Source organism: Sylvia atricapilla, chromosome 9 (genome assembly GCF_009819655.1).
Source record: "Sylvia atricapilla isolate bSylAtr1 chromosome 9, bSylAtr1.pri, whole genome shotgun sequence".
NCBI lineage: Eukaryota > Metazoa > Chordata > Aves > Passeriformes > Sylviidae > Sylvia > Sylvia atricapilla.
Window position 1 is genome coordinate 3,208,803 of NC_089148.1, and position 24,309 is coordinate 3,233,111.

The window sequence follows — 24,309 nt, forward strand, 5'->3', positions numbered from 1 at the left end:
AGATCATAATTTGTGGGTTTGGTTGAAAGGTTTTGGGTTCCCATTGTTGTGATAGAGGCTTTCAAAACGTATTAAGTGGAGACTAATACGCAGCCTAATTAATAATAGTGGTTATTTTTATAATTAGCAGTTTACTTGAAGTTAATGAAAAACTTTGAGGTATTATTGAAATGCTGGCTTTAAATGGCTCTGAGCAGAAAATACTGGAACATGCTAGCTCTTCCAACTCTTCCTTGAGGATGCTGGTTACGTTGGGATTATCCTTAAAGCACAAAGGATGTTTTTCTGTACTTTTATAAAGGCCTTTTTTTCCTACTTATAATTTTCTGTTCTTTTTCCCTAGGATGAAAATAGTTTTTCTACTCTTTATCTCTTAATTGAATAAAAAGTGAAAATTAAACGTGCCTAAGAATGAGGGTATTCCAGGAATAAAGAATTGAATATGAAAAGAGTTTGGTACATTATAACCTGCTGCCATATGTAAAACAATAAACATACCATTTCATAAATCTGAAATGAGTCTTTTTAATAATCCAGTATCTTCCTTAGTTTTTAGATACGTTTTTGCACTTGCCTCAAATCTTGACGCTAAGCTGACCCTCTCTTTAATATTAATGTACTCTGACTGTAATACTCTGTTCCTTTGCCTCTGATTAATGCTGTTCTGTCAATTATTTACAGATCCAGTGGTACTGTGGAAGTTCCCGGAGGACTTGGAGACCAGGTTGGAACATGAGATTGAACTTTTTTTTTAATGTTAGAATAATAATAAAAAGCTCTTCTATTCAGCGTGTGGAGAGGCAGATGCTAATGATAGCAGGGTGGAAGTCTTCACCCACTGGTGGCTTGGTGATTAGATTGCCGTCTGTGACAGGAATATGCAATAGCAGTTGTAGAGCACGGAATGTCCTGCTAATTCTCTGTATCACCTTATTTTTGATATGGAGCATTTATCAGATATGTTTATCAGATAGATATGTTGAGGTTTTATCTGTTTTAGGATTGAAAATGTGGAAAAACATTATCAATAAAACTTTGCCAAACATTGATTTTATAAAGAAAACCACCAGAACAAAAATGTTGAACTAGGGTATTTTAGAGATACCCTAGTTATTTGCTTGGGGTAAAAAAAATTCTCAGACCCTTATAAGAGACTGATCTAAAGTTACTGATTCTGAAAGCGTGAAATCCTATATTCTATCTGTAATTAATCCTCAAAGGAAAGTTTATACATACAGGACTGATGGATTATTTCACTGTTTGCAGTGACAGCAAGCTGTTAATTAGTGTATTGGTTTTTTTTGCCCCATGACTATTTTATGAAAGTTATAATTATTAAAATTTAATGAAATTACTAAATTTTATTATTTCAGCAACTGCTACAGGAGTTTCTTGGATGGAAATATTTTATTTTCATAAAACAAAATACATAAAGCAACTAAATAGAATAAATATCTCTGTTTCAATGGCTTCTTTGCCTCTTGTTATATAGTAGTATTGAGGCAGACATATTCTTCATTGGTATATCACCACAGTGGATGATCTGGAAGTGTTGTTGTACAGTCGATGTTGATAAATTGTTGATTTTTTAAAAAAATCAATAATACAGATTCTGTAAAGACAGCCTATAAGGTGATTCATGATGAAAGGAATAAATAGACAAACACAAAGTAGGATGTCTGGTTGGGGAATAGCATCAGTCAGAATGTGCAGCCTGTAAAACAGTGACAAATGAGCAAAGTGTGCTGTTTATGTCTCAGCCAGGCATTCAGCAAGTTTTGATAATTATCCTGGCTGCAGAATGATCATCTCCATTGTCATTTAAATTCTTTTTTTCTAGTTTGTTTGTTCTTTTTCCCCAAGACTTGGTCCTTAAAAAAAAAAAAAAAAAAAAAAAAAAAAAAAAGAGAGAGAGATAGAAATTATGTATGAATAAAAATGGGAGCTTATTCAGCAAGTCGAAGGTTATTCAAAGAACAGCTGGTGGTAGAAAAATGATTAGAAGATGAAGCCCACGGAAGACTGGAGGGGAATCATACAAAAGTGCATATACCTAATCTATAAACACCAGAGCATCAGGCCAGCACTCTGCCTTTGGGCTCTGAAAAACCTGTGCCTGCACACTGTGGCTCAGCTGTGTAGGGAATCTGGTGTTTCAGGTGAACTTTCTTGTGTTCTGGAAAACTGGATATTTAATCCTTATCCTTGCAAGAGGAAATTTTCCTATTGGAACTACTGGGATTAAACAGAATATACAGCAAACCTCTAAGCCAAGTCATGACGTGAAATCAGCAGAAGCCTTCTCTGCACATGTGTGTGTGCATTGAACTGGCTAGGTTTGGAGACCGGAGTATCCACCAGATTTAATTTCTTCAAAACCAAAAATCCACTAAAACTATCAGGAGGCTAGCTAATTTCCATGAAGGTTTGTGGGGAGAATGTTAAAAAAAAAAAAAAAAAAAAAACAAAAAAAAAAAAAAAAAAAAAAAAGGAAAAATAGAAGAATATTTTCTGTCCTGTTTTTCAGTCATTTCTATTTTAAATGTAAAACGTGCGTGAGTTAGTTTTTGGATGTATCCCAAAGAATCATCTTTCCTAAAATTGCAGGGCTGTCTGTTTGCACAGTGATGTGATAACAGTGGGCAAAATATTTTCCTCTCTTCCTGAAGTTTTCTACAGTTTATCATGTCACCTTTTTGTTGCTTTCAATAATGCAAAGAAAACTTGTCTAAGGCATTCTGACATTTTCCTCCTCTTTCTCGCATTTGTCCTCCAAGTGTCTCTGAACTTCCCAGTGCTTTACTCATCTCTAATCCTTCTGTTTTTCTTCTGCCCTGCCATTTTCTTTGATGCTGGTCAACATTCTTTTGGTGTGTACTTTTTTTCTTAAATATTGACTTTCCAAATTCATGTTTTGCAAGGCATCCCATCTGTTGTGGATGGGATGTAGAAACTACAGTTGATCAGGAGGAATACAAGAGCAGGGATTTATCATAATCACTCACAGACTGTCAAGTAGAGGAAATATTAAGGTACGGTTTTGGTACACAAAAGAATCTGCAAGTTCATTGTTGGTTCCTTATCTAGCAAGACTGAAGGGAAACCACTTCTTTTCTCTCTGGTAATTCCTCAGATGCCAGAATAAGAAGGAAAAGAGAACAACATAGAATGGGGAAGGAGGAAAAGTAATGCTTCAAGGCAGGAAATGAAAAATACTTCTGTTTGCCAGGAGTGTTTCAGAAAGCGTTTGTTGTTTTTGGTTTGGGTTTTTTTTTTTTTTTTTTTTTTTTTTTTCCCATTTTATTTTATATTTTGAGGTGGGAGTAATTCTGCTTTTAGTAACTCTCAAAACAATCAATGAAAAATGAGCTCATGCTGGTTAGAATTCAAATACAAAGAGCCACACTAGCATTTCAAAGAAAGTATTTATTAGGAAGTGCCTCAAGAGGCTAGAAGAGCTAATCTGTTTGAGACATCATAGAGTTACAAGTTTCTGTTGTACTGGCATTAGTGCTATAAAAATGGGTTTTGACAATGTTGAAAAAGTTGTGAATAATCTCAGCAGTGTAGAAAAAAAAGTGAAGATTTCTGATATAAGCCTTCTGTGATTATCCTCACATGCTCAAATTTGGATGAAGAATGAGCTGTAGCCATTTAATGGGCTATTTTTTTTTTTTTGTTTTTGTTTAAAGTGTATTTTGAATGGACATCTTAGAGGCACTGTTCTTGTAGTATGTTCAACTATCCCCTTCATACAAAAAATCTCATGATAAAAATACGTATGTTTTTAATCCTGAAATTGCTGTTTTGTTTGTTGAGACTGATTAACTAGAGTTTAATTTCAGCCTTGTAAGCCAATTTTTTAAATGGAAGTCTGTAGAAAAAATATGAATGCTATGATATCTGGAAAATAAATTCCACTTGTTTTTTAGAGTAAAGTATTTTTTAAGGGCTTTAGGAAAAGCAACCCAAATGAAAACGATGCCTTGGCTTCCAAACTGAAGTATTGATATCTGTTGAAGACAGAAAATACAGATTTCCACAGGAGAAATGCGATCTGCTGGCCTGTCTCCTTGTGGCAGTGCAGTCAGTAGCAAAGCCTATTGATGTCACGTGTGTCCAGATGTTCTCCACTATGGCTCTGTTCAGCAAATAAAAACACTGACCACTCCCACCAACTTCACTGGGTTGAAACATTCCTGATAGGAGTGGTGTTAGCACAAGGAAGGAGGAGAGCACAGTGCCGACAGCAGCAGGTAGTGCCTGTGCAAGAGGCAGTGCTGCTCTCCCTGTTATCATAACCTTTGAGGCATGTGAGGTCCAGCATTTCTTATTGATTTAGTAATTACAGGTATGTTTGGTATTATTTTTAGCTGTGTAAGAATTCAGTAGCTTTTAAATCTGCTGGCCTATTGACCCAAAGTGATTTCTACCTGTACTATGTGGTGTCCATTGAATAGTTCTCATTCTCTGCCTGTCTAATCACATAATACTTTCTAGCTTCAGCCTGCAACTTCTCTGCTGGTGAAAAACATCTCACCAGGAAGATGACACAAATAGCTAATATCAGGAGATGGTCTTACCAGAAGCCATTTCAGTAATAAATATGACAAGGGGTTATTAACTGAAGATGTGGGTTAAGAAGGAATTCAGGCTCTGCCTTAGACCGTTGCCTGTGTTGCAGATTTCATCCTGTCTCCTCTTGCTTTCTAAGACAAGCAGTCTAAATCTGCTTTCCCATGTCATGCTTTTCCCAACCCCTGCAGATGAGTAATGAGTAAGGGATATGGCATCCCGTGTGAGCAATCTCTGTTGTTTTCCTCTGAAGTTAGGGCAGCGCTCTTTATGTTACTATCTCATATTTACATAACATCTGGGTTTGGTTTTACTGTATAGCATTATGCAGAAGTCACCACTGAATTGTGACCTTTGTATCCTATAGTGACCCAAACTAAAGCCTGATGCTATACATGTAAATCTACCTGGTTCGTGTGAAAACGTTTGTATATATGAAGATATATAGGTGCATATGCAGTTGTTTAAAGGATAAATCCTCAGAATGTGTTGGTCCTCCCACAGCAAAGCACCAATCACACTTGACTTTCAGTGTATATTTTAGCTACTGAAAGTTAAGCCTGGCTTAAACGATCATCTGATTGGAGACAAAAGGCTCAGTTTCCTTCAGGATGAAATATTTAATTGCATGCATCGAGGCAGCAAATACATAAATGAGGTCACCCTGAAAAAGATTATATTCTTTTTTTAAAGATTTCAATAATAGCACAAGTTGGGGTTGGTTGGTTTGTTTTTTTTTAATAGTCTCAAGAAGCAAGCTAAAATCTGTTCTCTGGGTCAAACTAATGTGTGGAAGCCAGCAGTGAGATTTTGTGTTTCTCTGTGCTCTCTTAAGAGAGCAGCAGGAACCCAGGAGGGATGAGGCTGTTTACACTCCCTTCAAGGCTGTTAGGGGATGCATCTCACCAGCTTTCTGCATGAGATGGCTTTGTTCTTGTATTCTGATGAGGCATTAAATGCATGTTTCAAATGTTTATGCTAACTAGATAGGTGCTTGCTTTGTGGGATTCTTTTTTATCAGGAAATCTTAAAAAGGGGTTGAGGATTTTGTTGTTTGTGTATTAATGAGTAGATTATATTGGGTGCATTGGTATGAGAAAGGAGGAAGCAATGTAATGAGATTACTAATTTTCAGTAGTGTTTTGAATGTTGCACAGTATATTTAGTTAAGAGATATTTGGAACTTGAATCTTTGTGGAAAGCAATTAGCCCTGCTGAGATGATGGCAGCGTGGCAATTTAGTACATTGCAAGGGAACTTTATCTGGTTGAGATGAAGCGATTTTCTGACACTTTGTGTTTGGAAGGCATACTGTTTTTATTGAAAAATACTCTGTGTGTAAGGAAGCAATGCTTTTTGTCTATGCAAATCCCAGCTGATGGATGATCAGCAGGAAAACATTCAGAGGTGTATTTATAGTTGATAACTGCACTGTGTGAACAGAAAAGATCTGTTCAGTCCTGATAAATATTCTGTGGAACAACGGCCCATGTAGATGTGCTGGGAACACCCAGAATCACTGAGACCCTTACATCATTCAAGATGTGAATATTCCAAGATGCTTTCTTAACCTTTTCTTTTAATTCATCCCAAAAGAGACAGAATAAATCTTTGAGACTTTAAATTTTTTTTCATTTTTAAAATTATAAAAGGCCAACACCGAACACTTGGTATTTCCTTGAAATTTTGAGGACAGGTGGCAGGCAACATGAAGTATGCTTGTTCTTAGAATTGTGGGAGTTTTGTTTTATAGAGCTTTTAAGTTAAATTTTTTGAACTTGATCAGCATATGGTACTGGCTAACCTCATCTCTACCAGCTCTTTTGTTATCTTGTTACTGTTACAGGTCTTAATGACAGTTGTAAGCCATAGTTCTGGATGCAGGGGTTAGTCCACCCTGGGGAGGAGAGAGGGGACCAGCAGTGTGGATTATGGAAATATGAATTGATCTAAAAAGCAGCTCTCTTGTAACAGAATGGGACTCAAAGAAAGACTGGGGAGAAGCTGGTGAAAAGACGATGGAATATGATGTGAAAATGATCATTTGAATGCTTTTCTTTCATTCCCAGCTGCTGTGTTCTGGTGAAAAGGCACACATTTGTATATCTTAAGGCTGGGTGACAAAGGGCCAGATGAATGGAATTACTTGTTAGATATGTTTTCATTTTGAGTCAGATAAATTATGTGCATTTTAATAGACTGTCTGCATATGTTAGCCATTTTTTTAAAATCATACAGCTGTGATATTGGGGAACTACATTTTGTAGAAGTAGTTCTTTCTCTGTTTGCTCAAATAATACAGAATTAATATTTGACTGTCCTTCAGATATTCTGTATCAGCCTTTTGAAAATAACTGTTACTGATTTGACTTATTTCAAAGCCAAATCAGATTCCAGCCTGCAGTGATGTGCCAAACCAAAGAAGAAAAAAATCAGCTGATGGCTGAAGTAGTGATGACAATCATTTGGAACACCTTCCAGAAAGACTGCCAAATTGTCATGTGTGATGTCGTTGTTGATTGACCTCAGCTGCCCTCAGCGTATTCCCTAATGACAATTGTCCCCTGATTCATTTTTCTGGGATACCTTATACTTTCTCATCTGCTTCCTTAATATTCTCCTTCCATTTCAGCCTTCAGTTTGTTGCCTCCGTTTTACTTTCAGCATTGTTTTTGTGTCTCAGGATTATTCTGCTGCACTTCTGGGAATATCCTATCCTTTCCATATGAAGTACTGGATGTAATATTCCTGAACCCCGTGTTTGGTTCTTGGCTCTTCTGCCTTTCTTTATGATAGTTTTCTGCAGAACTGGGAGAGCATTTGAGGTACTGTTACTGCTACAGGTATTTGAAGGGTCACTTCAAGTAATTTGCTGATATTTTGTTAAATAAATACTCTTTTACATCTTGCCTGTGCTAGGAAATGGTTTGGGATCAAAGTGCATAATCCACATGTGATGAATCAAGGGACCAGGCAAAGAACTAGACTTGATGGGACTAAAATCAGGAACAGGAGCAGCAAGAACAATGCAAGGGTGATTAGTGGGCTGCAGCTGGAGGGATCCAGGCTACTTGGTTTGGCATCTTGGACCAGGAATAAGAGAAGGTGAAGTTCCAGGCACGTGATCAGGAAGGGAAATCTGTTAATCCATCAGAATATAACTATTTCTGGTGCTCATTACTTCTGTAAAAGTTTTCAAGGCATTTTGAACTACCTGGCTGGTAGACTCTGCTTGCTTCTCCTCTAAGCAGAGGTGTTGAATTTCTGGCTTTTGTGTGCCTGTCTCTGTGTGCAGTCATTAATAAATGTACACGTGGAAATGAAAGATCCACATACGAGAAATCATCTCTCTCTCAAGGTACAGTGCACACTTATGTCTGCCCTTTATCCTTCATGGGGCACTAATGACAATGATTAGAGAAAATTTATTTCTCTATGATTAGAGAAAAAATGGGCCAGTGAACAGTCAGTGCACCCATTCTTGAATTTTAAACTAAATTTTGGAAGAGGGAAGACTTCTGTAATTTGATAGAGAAATCCTACTGTAGGAACAGGATTTCTGCTAATTTTTCAGTAAGTGTCGTGAATGCTAGATTTAGATTTATGAGTGTCTTCCCTGAGCATTTGCAGTTTTGTTGTTCTGATCAAAGTGAAGGAGATGAAAGATCTTGGCTGTAGCTGCTTGTGCTGCCTGGCTTGCTGGTGAAAACTGCCTCCCTCTTGTCTTAGCTGTTCATAGTTGGCTTGTGCTGTATCAGAGGTCGAAGCTAAGCTGACTGAGTGGTGGGGTGGCTGACTGATGCTCACATGCAGCAACACCAACCTGCAATTGTTGCATAATAATTGCTGGCAATAGAGCTGCCAGAGGCTTTAAGCAGGGAGCCAGAAGGTCTGGACAGGCTCAGCCATAGGTAAAGTGAATGTACATTGCATGTCTTCTTGGGAAAAAGACACCCAGTTGTATGTCCATGGCACTTTATTTTTTGGGATAATCATTTTTCTGCATTGGTTAATGCTAGGGGCAAGTTAACACTTTAAATTTATGCTTGTTTGCTTCTTCCCTTTCCCTCTTTGGTCTTTCATCTGGAGTTGTTTCATCTTCCTTCCGTTTTTTAACGCACTTGATAATATCTCAATCTAGTACTGAAAAACTGTTACTGCAAGCAATTCTTACTAAACTGTGTTCTGATGAAGCTTAGAATGTAACCTCTGCTGAGTGTAAAAATAAGAAATAAGTGTTTCCCTTATAAAAATATCACAAATAATTTTATTGACGGAATTATAATCCCAGCAGGTTCCTTAGAAGCTGATTTCCTTTCTCAGTTCCTTTTCTTTTGGCTGTAGATTCTCGTAGCCCAAGAAACTCAGCCCCCATGTCATCGGTTTCAGTACCCTGTACTAGGTGGTGTAGTTCCCTGACTTCCCCTGCTGCTGACCCAGCCATGGGAGCCAGCTTTGTCTCACGGGACACGTTCAGGCATGGATGAGCCCAGACAGGGTTTGGCTTTTCAACTGCCTCACCTTGTTTATCTGCATAAATCACTTGCTGCTACAGATGCTTTCTCTCAGCGTGGCACTCAAGTTTTTCCTTAATTTGTGTGATGCTCAATTTTCTGACTGCTTCTGAGTTTGTGAATTGCCACTGAAATCAGGATTTCTTCATGGCCAATGCTGTGCAGTCATTTTATGAAATAACCAGTGGGAAGTTGTGATCTGGAAGAGCGTCACCTGCTGTTACAGGGCAGTTTCACTGCCTGGCCTGAGCAGGAGCAGTATGCAGAGCTGGTGCTGATCTCTCTATGTACACCAGCACTGAGTATTTACTGGGCAGCCCAGTTGTTCCCTAAAAGCTTTGTGGACAAGGAATGTCCTACTACTATTTACAGACAGTTTCTGTTTCTGGACTTAAGTAACTAATACAGTACTTAGTGCAGGGAAAAAAATGCGTGGAATATATTTGGAACAAAATATGCTTGGAATTAAAATCAATTTTAAATGTATCAAGTCACAGCCAGAGTAGTTTGTCATGCTTGCAATGTTATGATTTTTCAGCATATTTCATTTTCATGTAAATGCAGATATTCATTATCTGTAGTGTTCTTTTATAGTTCATTTTCCTTTTATAAATAGCTGTTCTTGGTGGTTGAGAAGGAAATCTTGCAAATAGGAGCCTTTTGACCAGAGTGTCAACTACACTCTGCTCATGGTATTCTTTGGTACTGTTTTGCAGACATTTCTGCAATCTTCACTTTAAAGCAATATTCTGAATAGGTAGAGTTGTGTTTATTGGAAATAGGCTCAGTTCTGTCCCTTACTATCAGAATCTTCAAAGATGGAATGAAAAAAAAATAACAGGTAAAACAAATTATTATGAACTAGTTTTTCAAATTGTGATTTTACAGTAATTATTTTTCACCACTGAAGAAACAGCATCTGAAGAGGATGTGCAGGAGGTTCTCAGCTCTGCTGCCAGAGTTGCATCTTAACTGCTGTTGGAAGCAGAGGTAGACCTGAAGAGGTCTTGAGTGAAACAAATATTGCTGCCCCCTTAGCTGTACAGGATGACTTAGGGATTTTAACCTGACCTTCAGAGACTTACATATTGTGATTTAGAAAATGATATCTCCTGTAATTCTTTTTAAGAGAGCTTCTCTGTTGAGTTCCCAGATAGTGTTAGAGACATGGAAAGTATTTACTAATAAAATGCCATTTTCCCCTACTGCATGGTGATAGAAAGTTGTGCGCCATACACTGGTGCCCCTTTTTTCCTGGTTTTTTTTTTTGGCTGCAAATAGTAATTATTTTCTTAACTGTAGTAAATACTCTACCATCTTAAAAGTTAAATATTGCTCACATAGTAATCTCAAGAGTGGAGATGGAAGGGCATATTTCCTGTTTTTCTCAACTCTCTGATATTGCCTAGGGAATGATGATCTCGCTGACGTGAGTCAGGGAACTGAGGGAGAACTATTTTTTGCTGTGTGGAATAGTAAAATTACATGCATGCTGGAGATGTGTGATGAAGCAATATTTATCTTGTTTTTGTTTGCCTTGCCAGTAATAGAGGTGGATGGTAACATTTCAGTCTAAACTCATTCTAAGGGGAGCTTTCTTTGGGAAGAAGAGCATTGTCAAATTTTATGGTTTTATTATGAGTTCCAGGAAATTTGAAGGGTTTTTTTTCTTCAAGCAGAAAAAATTAACCTATGCTCATGTTGGTTTTATTCTGCTATTTGTAACTGAGCTTGTTGTTTAATTGATTCCCTGTATGCTGTGTTGGACACAACTGTCTGAAATAGGCTTTATTTTGTCTGGTTATATGATGAGATTCAGGAGCAATTAGGCAATTAGAAAATTTATCATTTAGTAAAATCTCTGAATTTTAAAAACTTGCTCTGTGGTTGTTTAGAAAGTCTTACTCCTCAGTTTTATAGGACACACTAATCATGGAGGATTAGCTTTCCTTCTTGTGAAGTGCCTTTGAAAGCTGCTGTGAAAGCAGTAAAAAGTGTGCTGCCTGGGACACCAGCCCTAGTCTGCTCTACAGGGCAAGGGCATCCTCTAGCATATCTCCAGCTGGAGTGCACCACACCCTGATCCTTCACTGTTCTGGTCCTTAAAGGTTTTCTTCATTTCATTTTGTGTGTTTTTAACGTGCTGTTGGTTCTAAGTGGTGCTGCAACAGTCACCTCCAGGGTCAGTCACAGGTACAGCTGACCTTCAGGGCCACCACTGCGAGAGTTACTTGATGTGATTTTGCTTCTCTTAAGATCTCAGGCTCATGGCATTACCTTGTTGTCTAAAGTCTTCCTGTCCTGCTGCCTCATCTGTCTGTGCCCTAATCTGTGCTCTTGTTGCTGCATAAAGCACCAAGTCACCAGACTAAGCTATTAAAAATCTTCAGCTGCCTGTCTGGAATCTTCCTGAGGCATGTAACTGAATGGTGGCCAAGTGGAGGAGACAGGAACAAGAGAAATTAAATCTAACTGAAATTCTGTAAGTGATCTCATCTTCCTTTGCAGGTATTCAGCTCCTCATTCATTTTTGACAATGAATATTTCTCTGAATAAGCTTTTTAAAGATGCAAACACCTTTTAGAGAGCAATTATTCTAAGAGGACCTGTGCCTGAGCATTATGAGCACCCTGATTCCTCTGAATGTCAGTCATTAGGCTGTAGGGCCTTGCCAGTTGTGGTTTACATGTTAGCCAACTAAATGAGGATCAAAAATTGTTCTCAGCAGTGGAGTGGAATTTGTTCTGTGGGTAAAAACAATCTGCGGTTGTGAATGTACATGTAGCTCAGTTTAGTGGAATTTTAATCTTACTTGAATGCATTAGTGACAACTTCTGCTGCGTGGTCCAGAATCTCCTTCCTCTTTGCATGTTTGTCAGGGGTGTATGAAGTTTTATGTGGCAGCTCTATTGGGATAGAAAGAGCTGTCAAAAAATGCAGCAATATCTGCAGGTTAGTCTGAAAATCGTTAGCTGAAAAGAGCAGGTCTATTTTTAGGGAGCTGTGATTCCACAAACTTTCTTTTCTATCTTCTGTGGATAGCAGTGTTGCAGCAGGTGGAGCTTAGAGGGCACATCCAGAGCTCTGTGTTTTGCCACCCACATGGCACTGAGACTCCCATGTCACACGGTTGTGTTACACCCATCCTGTGGTGTCACACTGCAGATGAGATGGTGCCATGTGCGCAGGACTTTTGTGGGACTGCCCCGTGGATATGACTAGCAAGCCAATTAGTAATTGCTATTAGCTATGAATTTTTATGTAAAGCAGTTTCAGGGAATTCTTTGTAATTTTTCTTTAGACCTAGAGGAAAATCAGGAATATCTGAAAGCGAAACTGCCAGAAGTTAATTACTGACCATGTTTCTTCCCAGAGTACAAAGTTACCAGGACCTGTTTTTGCCACAAAGGCATGTATGAATTCAGAAGCGTTTTCTACCACTGTTTACATTGCTTTATAAAACGCTGATGCACAGAATTAGCTGAGTGGGTACCAAAACAAGCAAGGAATGCTAAATAATTCTTACCTTTCAGGCTTCTGTAATATCCTCCCATTGTTGAGCCAGTGAGCATGAGCAGGCCAGGCTGGAGTTGGACAGTGCAACTGATGAGAGAGAATTAATAAACCATTGCATCCTGAGCTTGTGAAAGTGCAGGGTTCTGCTGCTGTGCTGTAGGTGTAAGGGAAATAATTTTGTAAATACCACTTCTGTCTTTGTTTAAGCTTTTTTTTCAAGGGAAGCAGCGTGTCACAGTTCACGTTATTAATTTTATTATTTTCTTCTTTCTCTTTGAGTTTGCATGAAGAATGAGATAATTATGCTTTAACTTAGCAATTAAACACAATTTTGTATGCACCTGTAGATGTTTAGCCAGTGTTTAAAAGCAAATAGATAATCCTTTACTTGTGTGGGTTTTTTTTTTTTTTCTTTTACATCATTATCATGTTGCCCCTGTTTACACCTTGTTTATGACACAAGACCATTTCTGCAAGCACTAATACTGTGAGAGCCAGAGGAGGAAATTATCACGGGACATGTGAATCAAACTATTTGCTTTCTGAAGACCTGTACAGCCTTTTGCCTTCAGAAATAAATACATAATTTTATCAAGTAGTGAATATAAAAGACAACAAATAACGTTAATCTTTTTCTGAGAGTGTGTATGTTGACTCAGGAGGAAGTCCTGGCTGGTTAGGGAACCTTGAGAATGATGACACATTAGGAGAGAGAGAGAACCAGTTTTATCCAATAGAGATTGCTGCAATTGTGCACAAATATGTACACAAATGTGACTGTCTATATAATATCATTTGCATTTGCAATTCATCTAGGAGCATCTTGGGGGCATCTTGTTTTCTTCCATTTTAAAAATTTGAATAGCACCTGTAATTAAGGGAAAAAACTGGAGCCCTGGAAGGTAGGTAGGACTTCCATGTATTGATCTGTGTAAACCCAGCTTACACTGTCAGGGGAGAAGCAGTCAACTGCTGAGCGGCTTTGTCACTGACATAAGCTGAGAGAGGATTTTTTGTGTGTGTGTGTGTGTGTCTATACTGTTTATACACCAGTCTATAGACCTGCTGGCTGGTTGAATTTTAAAGAGCGTGGAGGTTTAAAGGCTTGTCCCCCGAGGGATGCTCCTGCCAGTTGGGAAGCGAGCGGAGGCTGCCCCGCAGAAGTTGTGCCCACGTGTCTGGCTGGGGGACCCCCGGCCTGCCGCTCGCCCGGACCACGCTGCAAAACACACCCCTAATTTTCGGGTTGTTCAGTCAAAATATTGAGCTAATACCTTCGGGTTTTTTTGTTGTTGTTTTCTTTTCCTCGCGTGATAATTTATTCTGAGAGAATACAATGGGGAACGTAAATGAATACATTTCCATACCCAATTCTGAGTCAGTGCTAAGCTCACCAGGCAGCAATTAAAATCCTTGTTAGGGAGGAGAAAAACCACTTCCTATAGTGTGAGAATAGGTGCAGATTTAGAAAAAGAATAAGATTCTGTTTCTTTGGAACAGAAAAAAACAAGCTTTATGAGCCTGAAGTGAACAACTATTTGGAAATGCTTGTGACATTTCTGACTTAGAGGTTTTCATTAACCTGTTCTGTTTGCTGTCTTTTGTTAGAATTTATTCTTGTTACTGCCAGCGTTGTGTGTGCTTGTTCCTGACTGCAGAAATCCAGTGCTTACCTGCCCTGTTTATATTCTGCTTCTCACTCTTCTGCAGTGGGCACTCCGAGCAGGCAGGATGGTGCTGGAGCAGTTCCTTTGGAAGAGTATTCTGTGCACTGCTGTTGTTCTTAATGGAGTTAATAACCTTCCCCAAAGCACATCTGTGGCTTTCATACACTGGGCTAACAAAGTAAAAGTTGTAAAGATTCATTGAAATCGCTTGTATGACTTGGAAATTCTAAAAACATTGATTTCCATTTGTATCACATGAAGATTTACTGAGGCACATCATATACCCTTAAAATATTAGAGTTAACATTCGCATGTTGTAGTCACAGGTGTCTTTTTCCTGAACTGTTCTGTTCCTGTCTTGCTGATTAACTTGTGTGAGCTCTTTATATTTTACACTATCCACTGAGCCTGGTGAATGTTTGAAGTAAACAGTCATTGTAGCGTGTAGGAATTTAAATACACAATTTCCCCGAATGGGAGTTGACTGTCCAACATGCAGTAAACAGGGTGTTCAGGCTGCAGAGTGCTAACACCTTAAATCAGCTTCTTAAACCCTCATGTGCAGCCCTGGAAATTTGTAATCAGTGTGCTCTTTTCTGAAAACAAACCGTGCAGGCTGGCTCGTGTATACAGAATACAGGTCTGTTGGGCTGCTACAAAAAAGGAATTCTGCAGCTTTGACCAACTGCACTGATGTCAACTGTCTCTTCTTGCTGAAGCATTTCACAGGGGGTTTGTTTTCCCAGTTGGGAGCAAGGAAATAAAACCTATTTTCTAGGATCTTGTAAAGTCGTGTTTTAATATTTGCTGCTAAATGATCTAGTAATTCACCTTTTTTTTTTTTTTTTTTAAAGAAAAATGTTGACTAGTTTGAGAGCATTTTTATATTTTAATTAACACATTTTATTTGCCACTAAACAGCTTCTTAAATAAAATTCTGCACGAAAGAGAGACATTGTCCTTTCATACTGTAGTATGAATGTAGATCTGGTGGATTTTGCACCCCCACCCCTCCCTTCCTTTATTGATAGCAAAGCTTGCTTGTGAAACCCAAAGGGTTAATCATATAAATTTCTGCTTTGGACCAGTAGATGATTTCCATCATTTTCAGCATTTGACTATGGAACATGTATAGAGTTGTTATACCTCTCTGTAATTCATTCTGCTGCCAACTTCATTCCCTTTTCTCTGCCTGCATTTTAATTGAAACAACATTTGTATTTTTGAGCCAGGATCTGTCAGAAGTCCCTGTGGCTAGTCTGTGGTACAAGTAGCAGCAGACGTGGCTTACCCATATGGTGTGGTGCTTCTTGTAAAATCCATATGGCCTTGTTGAAGGGAATCCCAGCGGGGATGTGAAGGGTGTTAATACCCTTCAGGCCAGGCCTTTCCCTCCTGGGGCTTCTATGGCATTGTCTTTGCAATCTGCCAAAGCACAAACCTAATTCCTTTTTAATAATCAATTATTTCAGTCCAGGAACGTGTGCTGTATTTTTTGTAATCATATATTCCTTGAACTTAATATTTGTTATGCATATTTTTTGGCGATTTTTTTAAAAAGCAAACCTTTCAGAAGCCTTTTCAAAAAACCCCTAACTTAATTTCTTTTGCTTTTATTTTCAGGAAGTGCTGAACAGCGTTCCAAAGTTCTGCTTTCCTTTTGACGTTGAAAGGTATGTGCTAAAGTTATCATTTATTTTAAAATATTTCATAGAAAATTATTTTTAGCCTAATTACAAGAAAGGATTTAAAGAAAATGCAAATGTAATGTACTCCCTAAACTTGCACCTGCAGATGAGAAAACGTGCCCTTTGTTCAAGTAAGTATGAAGTCACTAGTAGGAAACTATCACAGCAAAATGTAACCCTTACAGAATTTTAGCAATATCTCTGTCCAGGTAGAGCTACATTCCAGCTCCCAGTTTTGTCCATTGTAATTGTGAACACCATCTGTGTTAGTATAAGGGTATAGCACAGTTTCCTTCAAGCAGCAAGCTTCATTAAAAATATTACGGTGCACCAGGATGTAAAAACTCACTGAGCAATACAGAAAACGTGTTGTTTGAGTTCAAAGAAATTAAGACTTTAATTACATGGAAGTAGCTGAATATGCAATTGATTTTTCTCAGAGAAGAATCAAGACCATTATTTATAATTAATTAGTCCTTACCTTTCTGGTATCAGTTAAAGTCTGGTTTCCGTGCGATACTGCCAGTAATTTAAGGTGTTCTTATAAAATGTTTTTATTAGTGAAAATATTTATTTGGGCTTGTCAAAATGGTTAATGGCAATTTCTTTAATAGATTGAACTCACTCGGTTTGGAAAACCTGTATTGTCAGAATTGGCAAAGATTGAATTAAAAGCTTGATTTGCATGATTAATGAAAGATACACCCAGGTAATGTTCAGGCTGAGCCAATTTCAGAACAACATGGGCATCAGTTGTAGATGGTGAGTAGGAGATGAGAAGCATCTATCAGATGCAAGAAGCTGCTGTCAGTAGTGGAAAAGCTGGTGTGTGTAGAGAGGAAAGAAGAGAGTCGTTGCAGCAAAACACACTGGCAAAATAAAGATCTTTATAAACACAACTTGCCTGATGTAAGCTAGGCTTATTTAGTCTTTTATAGCTGAATTTAATTAAGTTGTTTGGGTTTTGAACTGGTTAAGCTCACTGTCCTTTAAGCTGTTTTAATGACTTTAACTAATATGGTTGTCAGTGTTGGCTTTAAAGCATTAAAATCTTTAATGTGCTTAAGATGTATACATAATTCTTTTAAAAATTGATAATGAAGATGAATAATGGAAATAAAATTTGAGCATAACAGAAAAAGGTGAGGTTCTGTTGCTGCCATCCAGTGGCAAGAAGATAATCAGTGGCAGGGAATAATTATTTTCAAATAAGTTGTCTTAGCTGCTTGTAGGAAGAGGATGAACTTAATAAACTGTGGCAATACTTGAATTTATAGCATAGCTAAGAGTGTATTTTAGCTGATTATCTCAAAGGGTAAAAACCAAAGAAAAAAAGGACAAAAAGGAAAAGGTTCAAGGAAGTTTGTTAACACCCCCTGTGCCCTCTCCCCAGAGTTGCTTTTTGACTGTTGGCCTCATGATTGATTGTAAAGCAATGTTCGCAAAGGTGAAAAATTTCTACAAATCTCATAAAACTGGTCAGCTGGACAAGTGTGTAGGTTCCTGGGAGCTGGGATTGTGCTGAGAGGAATGAAGCTGATCAGTGTGGCCTGCAGACTGCTCAGGCAGTGCCATGGTGTCTGTAGGGTGGGCACTGCACTCACAGCTGCCTGTGAGCTGGGAGTTCTGGGGGATTTGAGGGAGAGCCAAAGGCAACACGGGATCAGGGGATGGAACAGCAAGAGGATGCATGTCTGTTGTGGAGCAAAGGACAGAGATGCTGGAAGCTCATTCAGGAAAGTGGGGACTGCTACTGGGGAGTCATTAGTGTGAACAGCTTACTGGCTGCATGATGTGTTTGCCATTTTCTACTCAGCTCAAGTGTTTCCTATAGTGTGGACACACCTCACCAATTGTCTTAAACAAAATCAGTTGTCTTCTGCTTTCTCAGCTTAAATACTTTTATTTTGAAATTTGAAGTGATAAAAGAAAAGGATTGAGAAGAACACTGCTGAAGTTCTTTTTTACAGAGCTATTTTCCACTGGACATTTAAGAAGTTACAATCATTTTAGTGTTTGTTTAGCCATATATGTGCTTTCCCTTGTCTGATGAATATATATATATATATACATATATGTATGTATGTATGTATATATAGTTTTGCTCTTGTACATAGGATCATGATAGATGGTGCATCTGATACTCCCAAGTATTTTACAGGCAGTTTCAATTACAATTTCTGTACAAGAACATTTGAACTGAAATAGAAAATATCTATTTCATTCATTGAGTGTATTGTACTGCAGAGAGCATAGCTTCTCAATCTCTGATATATGTATATTTATATACAAATACACATACATATATTTATTTATGTATATAAAATATTTTAAGCATTGTCTGAGCCTATTAAGAGCTAGAAATTGCTGGTGCAAAAGTAGTAACTTTGATTCTGCTGACCAAGACACTTAAAAAATTTGACTCTGTTCTATGGATTGCTTCTGGGTTTCTACTACACAGCAGAATTGTAGATAATGGAGTGTTAATTCTGTTACCTAGCTAAATAAAACTAAATAAAGTAGGAAATCTATGTTCTTCAAATTATGGAGAAAGGAAAGTTAAAACACAGTTAAAGCACCAGTAGTAAGATCATTCTCACCTGGTTTTTTTTCAAGTCGCCTATATTAAGTACTTAAGGAATTGAAAAAGGAGAGAAATGAGAACACGTATTTGATTTTCTTTTTTCCACTATGCTGCAATGATCATAGCAATCCAGGTTTAGTTTTCAGTACTTGATGCTGCTTGCATCATCTCACCAGGCATACTTTATGCAGATGTTATAAATAACTGTACACTACTTGCTCTAATTATCAAAAGTGCATACTGTGAATGGTATTTTAAAATCTAGAGGTAACTTCCATTAAAGTGAAACTGAAAGTCAAGCCAAAAGAGGCACAGTGGTGTAAAAAAAATTCTTTGACCATGACTTAAACTATGAATTTTATATGTATTTTTTTTGAAAATCAACACATAATTTTGTTACTTCTAGTTATGGCTTACATTTTATTTTAAAGGGATTTTAAAATTAATTACATCATAGAAGTTCTTGAGCATTTGTTCTGAGTTCCCATGTCTCTTCTTGTGAATAAATTATTTTATATTTAATAATGGCATAATTGTATAACATGCCAACAGTTTGCATGTATATATTTACAAAGACCCTTTTTTTTGGTACTCAGTTTCTTTTTGTATGGTGTAGGAGGATTTAACATTTGAGGATAGAGGTTTTAATTTCCTTTTAATGTTTGCTAAAGTAATGTTAATGCTTCAGACAAAACCATTTTGTCCTCTCTTGTTGCTTGAATCCTGTGTGCAAATGCTGCATGGTTTGCTTCACTTTTCTTTCTCCACCAGTCTTTTGTATTTTCCCTCTTAACCCAGAATACAGTGTGACTTTGCAGGGTCCATACTTCAATCTCCACAGTGATCAGTTTTGCAGCTGGTTGATGACTGGTGAGGATGCAACTTCTCTTGTTCCTTTTGGAGCCATTTCAGGTTCAGTTGGAAGCTGGGCTGTATCACTGCTTGACCTCTCATTTTTATCTGTGCTTTGAGTCTCTGCCATTTCTCTCCATCATAAGTTACTTCTCTTGCTTCTTTCATTCGTCAGTCTTTTCCCTTTCAGGATGCATTTCTCCTGCTGAATGTGAAGCACACAAACCTCTTTTGGATATTCTTTTGGGAACTGCCTGTAGGATCAACATGGAGACAGTGATGTGTGCCTCATTAATTCCCCCATGGTGCTCACCCAGTCTCTGGGAAGTGTTGTATTTTGGAGTGTAATCAATGATACTGCTGCTGTAGAGGATTTCTCCTTAGCAGCAGAATGTCACTCGAGTATGGGAATTGCCATGCCAGTTAAATAACTCATAATCTTTTAGAGTGGGTGGGTAATGATAGTAGGAATGACATCACTGTCACTCTCCTGTTCCTAGTTAATGCTGTTTCTGTTGATATTTGTGGTAAAAGTCTGCAGAAATGCAGCTGTGATCAAGTGAAGTGCAAAACAATTCCTCGGAATCATTGGATTTGTAGATCTTGTGAAAAGTGGTTATAACATACCATACACAAAAATTTTGCCTTCAGGGTAAATAGTTGAGAATGAAAAGTAAATAACTAATAAATATTTCAAGCTGCATGGGTAAAGATAAATAAACTGTAGCATTTCCTGTACCCTTCAGGTACTGCAGTCAGTTCACAAGGGGGTTGCAAACTCAGAAATGTAGCAGCAGCTACACACAGCTGAGTTCTTTATATCTTGTCTCTCTGTATTATGGCACATGTTTGTGTGATAAGTGAATGTGTGTGTGAGAGACAAGTGTAAGGACAGGCTGCAGTGAAGAGTGTAGCTGTTGATTTCAAACAGGGGTTTGAATTTGTTTGGTTTGGTTTCTCTGTGTATGCACAAGTGCACCTGTCTGATAGGAAACCTGGGAATGCCGAGGGAGCTGCTGTGTGCTCCCATACACCCTTGGCCAGGTGTGATGGTCAGGGCCCTGAGACTGAGCTTCTAGACAGGCTTCTGTTGCAACTCAAATACTCCCAGTGAGACTCTTTACTCAGTAGTTGTGGTTTCTTTTAATGCTTCTGTTGTTTTGAAAACATAACCCCATTAATAAGCTAACTGTGCTTTTTATTTGTGGGAATTTTCATACTTGGAGGTGACATTGTCCATTTTTGTATTTTCTGCAGTTTTTTTTTTCCTGTTGGGTTGTGGTGGTGTGGTTGTTTTTTTTTTTGTTTTTTTTTTTTTTTTTTTTTTTTTTTTTTTTTTTTTTTCTGAATTGTAGAGGGTCAGGTTTTTTGGGAGGCAGAGCTCAAATCAGGTAGCTTGGTTGGAACAGTGGAGCTCTCCACACAGGGAAACTGAGCTGTGGACTTGTGGATCCTGGGGTGGGGCTGGAAGTGAGGATAGTAGTCGCTGAAGCTTAGATTGGGGCATAGCAATTGACTGAAGGAGAATTCCCAACCTAGTGTTAGTGTCTCCCCAGTCTCTCCATCAGAGAAAACTTGCACCACTACCTCAACATCTGTTTTTCAAATTCCTGCTTGAAACAGTTTCTGTTCTGTTCTTTGATTAGGGGGAAATTAGGGTGACTGACTGATGGGTTTGGTTTTCCCTGTTGGTTCAGGAGTTGTAATACATGTGAAACTTTCAGGTTTAAGTGGCACCACCAAGCTTCAGTCAGAACTGTGTATATTAGTTGTCAAGGACATGTACACGATGTTTTATAAGTAACAATGACATTATGGCTTCTATTTAAAAGAAAACAGAATTCTCTATTTCCATGTATAAGGTCTTAAATTTTTTGAAGCTCTTCAAAAATTTTAAAATTAGAAGAAAAAATAATTTCAAATATCTGCTCTGTCTTAAAATAATTTGGAAGAAGAGCAGTTTTTATGGAGAGCGAAGGATAAATTTAGTCATTAGATATGCTGGTTTTTGTTTGAAGGAGAGATTCAGTTCCTGCCTTAATTAACTCTCTCAAGGCTCCCTTAAAATGAGGTCTGAGCAATGGCTGTAGTGTAAACAAAAGTCTTTAAAATGACTTTTTACCTACTCCATGAGTACTAAATAGCCTTTTCTGCATTGTGTAAGTACATAGAAAATTTTAAAACCTATTTTTATTTCTATAGTGAACTGTAATAACCTTGAAAGAGCCCATTGTAGTCTGCAGGGTTAATAAGTATTTACACACATTCTTCATTATTAGTGATTTATTATTGTTGAACTAACATTAAAAGTAAGCATGCAGGGCAAGAGTTGAAAGTAAGTCAAAAGCAAGGCAGAGGAATGAGTGAGGAGAATGTCAGCACTGGTTGGGAACGATTTGTGCCGGCTCTCTCCCCTTGCAAGTGAGCAGATCATGCTCTCTTCAGACAGCCAGCTAGACCAGCATTCTGCAGAAAGGTTTTGCAGCTGGGCTACTTTATCTTGTGCTCCAGTAAAAAGTCTGGATGCCATTTTATTGAGGGAAGTCTGGTATGTAATAATTTCATTTTATCTGTGCTGATTTTCATGCTAAGAAAAACCTGAGAGGCATCAATGCTGTGGTCCAGGTAGCGGGGCCAGGAGCTGCTGCCTGTTTCTGGAGGAGAGACTTGGTTTCTGAACAACCTGAATGTGCTGCAGTGAAGCAGAGACACAAACCCCAAGTCACTTGGCCAGTGTTTGTCTGAATGATGGAACATAATGAAATAAGTGTTCAAATGGTAGTGGAATATTTTATGTGTCTGGTTTATACACTGTGGTCATCCATCAGTTGAAATCCCCAATTATCATTTGTTTTTCATGGTAAGACTTACATATAGTCAGTTTTAATTCTGCTGAAGAGGAGTAGAGAAACTGGCATCCTTGTTGCCCCCACATTGTAAGTGGACCTCTCAAATTAGAAACCTAGAATTAATTCAGTATTTTAAACTGAACAGAAAATATATTCCAGATGGATGGCTGGTCACTGGCTTCTGTTCTTTTGAAGCAAATGGGACCAAATGCAAACTTGTGAGTTCTTGTGGAAATTCAGTTTTAGCCTCGGAGTATTTCTCATATTAAAAATGTGGGACCTGCTGCTTGTATCTCTTTCTAAATTGTGTGGGAAGCAGTTTTCAAGCTGGGCCACTCTTACACTGCCAAAACATGGAGTTGCCTCTCTTAAAGAAGCAAAGGGAAGATTGTGATTTGGAGGTGGTGAGATAGCATCGGAAATGCTTCCCACTGAACTCATAACTTGGCTGGGCTATTTTTAACAGAAAATATCAGAATTTAAATCTCATTTTTATAGTGGCCCTGTGTACAGACATTTTTCCTGGCATAAATGCACACAGTACGTTAAAACCAATTTAGGTTAATGTGGTTGTGCACAGAGCATCCAGTGTAACCCTGCCAGGTGTTTCATGGTGTAAGGAGAAGCCAGGCTGGCTGCTGGAAGCTCCAAGCCTCAGTGTGGGACACAGATGAGCAGAGAGAGTGGGAGCAGAGGCAGCCAAGGTCACTGCTGGGAGCATTTCCAGTGCTCCCACTGAGCAGCTGCTGCTGGGTTTCTGTGGGAGCCCCCGGCCCCAGGATGTGCAGGGGTGCTGAAACCACACCGCACATTTCATGGCAATCTGCTGTCTGCGGGGAAGAGCCAAGTGCAGGGATGTGGCAGAGAAAACTGCAGGGTTGGCAGGGGAGCAGTAAGACCTGGTTATTGATGGCTCTGTGGTGCCAGGCACAGTGTGCAGCATCCCAGCTTCCCAGAACCTGACCAAGGAGGGACTGAGCACAAGCCATTGAGTATTTGCAGCGTTTAAAGAGAGCACTAGGTTGTTCCAGGCTGTTGAAGGCAAACTGAGGAGAGTACTTGTTGTAATGATTTGAGACTAATTTAAAAAAATCCATTAATTATGGGTGATTTTATTGGACTAAGTGTGTCTTCTAATGTTATATGCTCAGCGGAGGCTTTTGGTTCATCCTAGTCACTTTATGTTCATGAGGAGCTAAACCAAACTGAAAAGAGTGGGAGACTCTCCAGGCTGGGTACTGGTACCACTTAGCTAATCTTTAAACCTTTGTCATGCACGTGTTAAACAGTATAAAATACTTGTGTCCTATGTAGTTTCTCTTGCCCTTTGATCAACTGCTACTTTCTTTTCCCTAGTGAGAAGATTTTCTATGTTTTATTTTGCTGGAGATTTAAAAAAAACACAAACAAACCAGCACAACACAACCACCTCCTTCTACATATTACAAGGGATAAATTAAAAAAGTATTTGTGCTCCCTGACTGGTAGACTGAGGTCTGTGATGATTTTCAGCTTCTCTGGGAATTAATTTTTGGTGTGGTCATCTAAGATTGAGCCAGAAATGGCAGGTGTTAATCATTACTCAAAGGTTCTTAGGTATTCTGCTGTAGAAGATGATGTAAGAATTGGAAAAGAACAGCAGACAATAGAATTGTATTGAGGATTAAGCATGAAAATACTTGAGACCAATGACCTAAATGCTCAAGTTTTATGTGATTTAATGGTTTTATGCTCTGTATCTGGTTTTTCAGGGTGTCCCAAAACCAAGTAGGACAGCATTTCACCTTTGTGCTCACCGACATTGAAAGTAAGCAGAGGTTTGGATTCTGCCGTTTGACGTCAGGAGGCAAGGTCTGCCTCTGTATTCTGAGGTAAGGTGGGACAATGAAAATTGAGTCGGTGAGTGAGTATAAAAAATACAAGAAAACCCTTATCTTTTACAAATTCTCTGCTAATATGTTTAACTTGGCTCTCAGGGTATTGCTTTTCTACAGGAGTTGTTACCATTGCTTTCACATAAAAAGTGGCCCCAAGCCCCATATGATGGTAATCTTTTGTGAAGCT

At 38.4% G+C, this 24,309-nt stretch overlaps 2 protein-coding genes across 2 annotated transcripts in view; both read left to right on the forward strand.

Moving 5' to 3' along the window:
- DENND1B (DENN domain containing 1B) overlaps positions 1-24,309 on the forward strand; it is a 226,389-nt gene that overhangs the window by 119,731 nt on the left and 82,349 nt on the right.
- LOC136365166 (DENN domain-containing protein 1B-like) overlaps positions 13,725-24,309 on the forward strand; it is a 42,589-nt gene continuing 32,004 nt past the window's right edge. Inside the window, exons 1-3 of the mRNA XM_066325518.1 lie at positions 13,725-13,850; positions 15,896-15,945; positions 23,997-24,116. Of these exons, the coding sequence (XP_066181615.1) occupies positions 13,725-13,850; positions 15,896-15,945; positions 23,997-24,116 (296 nt within the window). The remainder of the gene's footprint in view (positions 13,851-15,895; positions 15,946-23,996; positions 24,117-24,309) is intronic.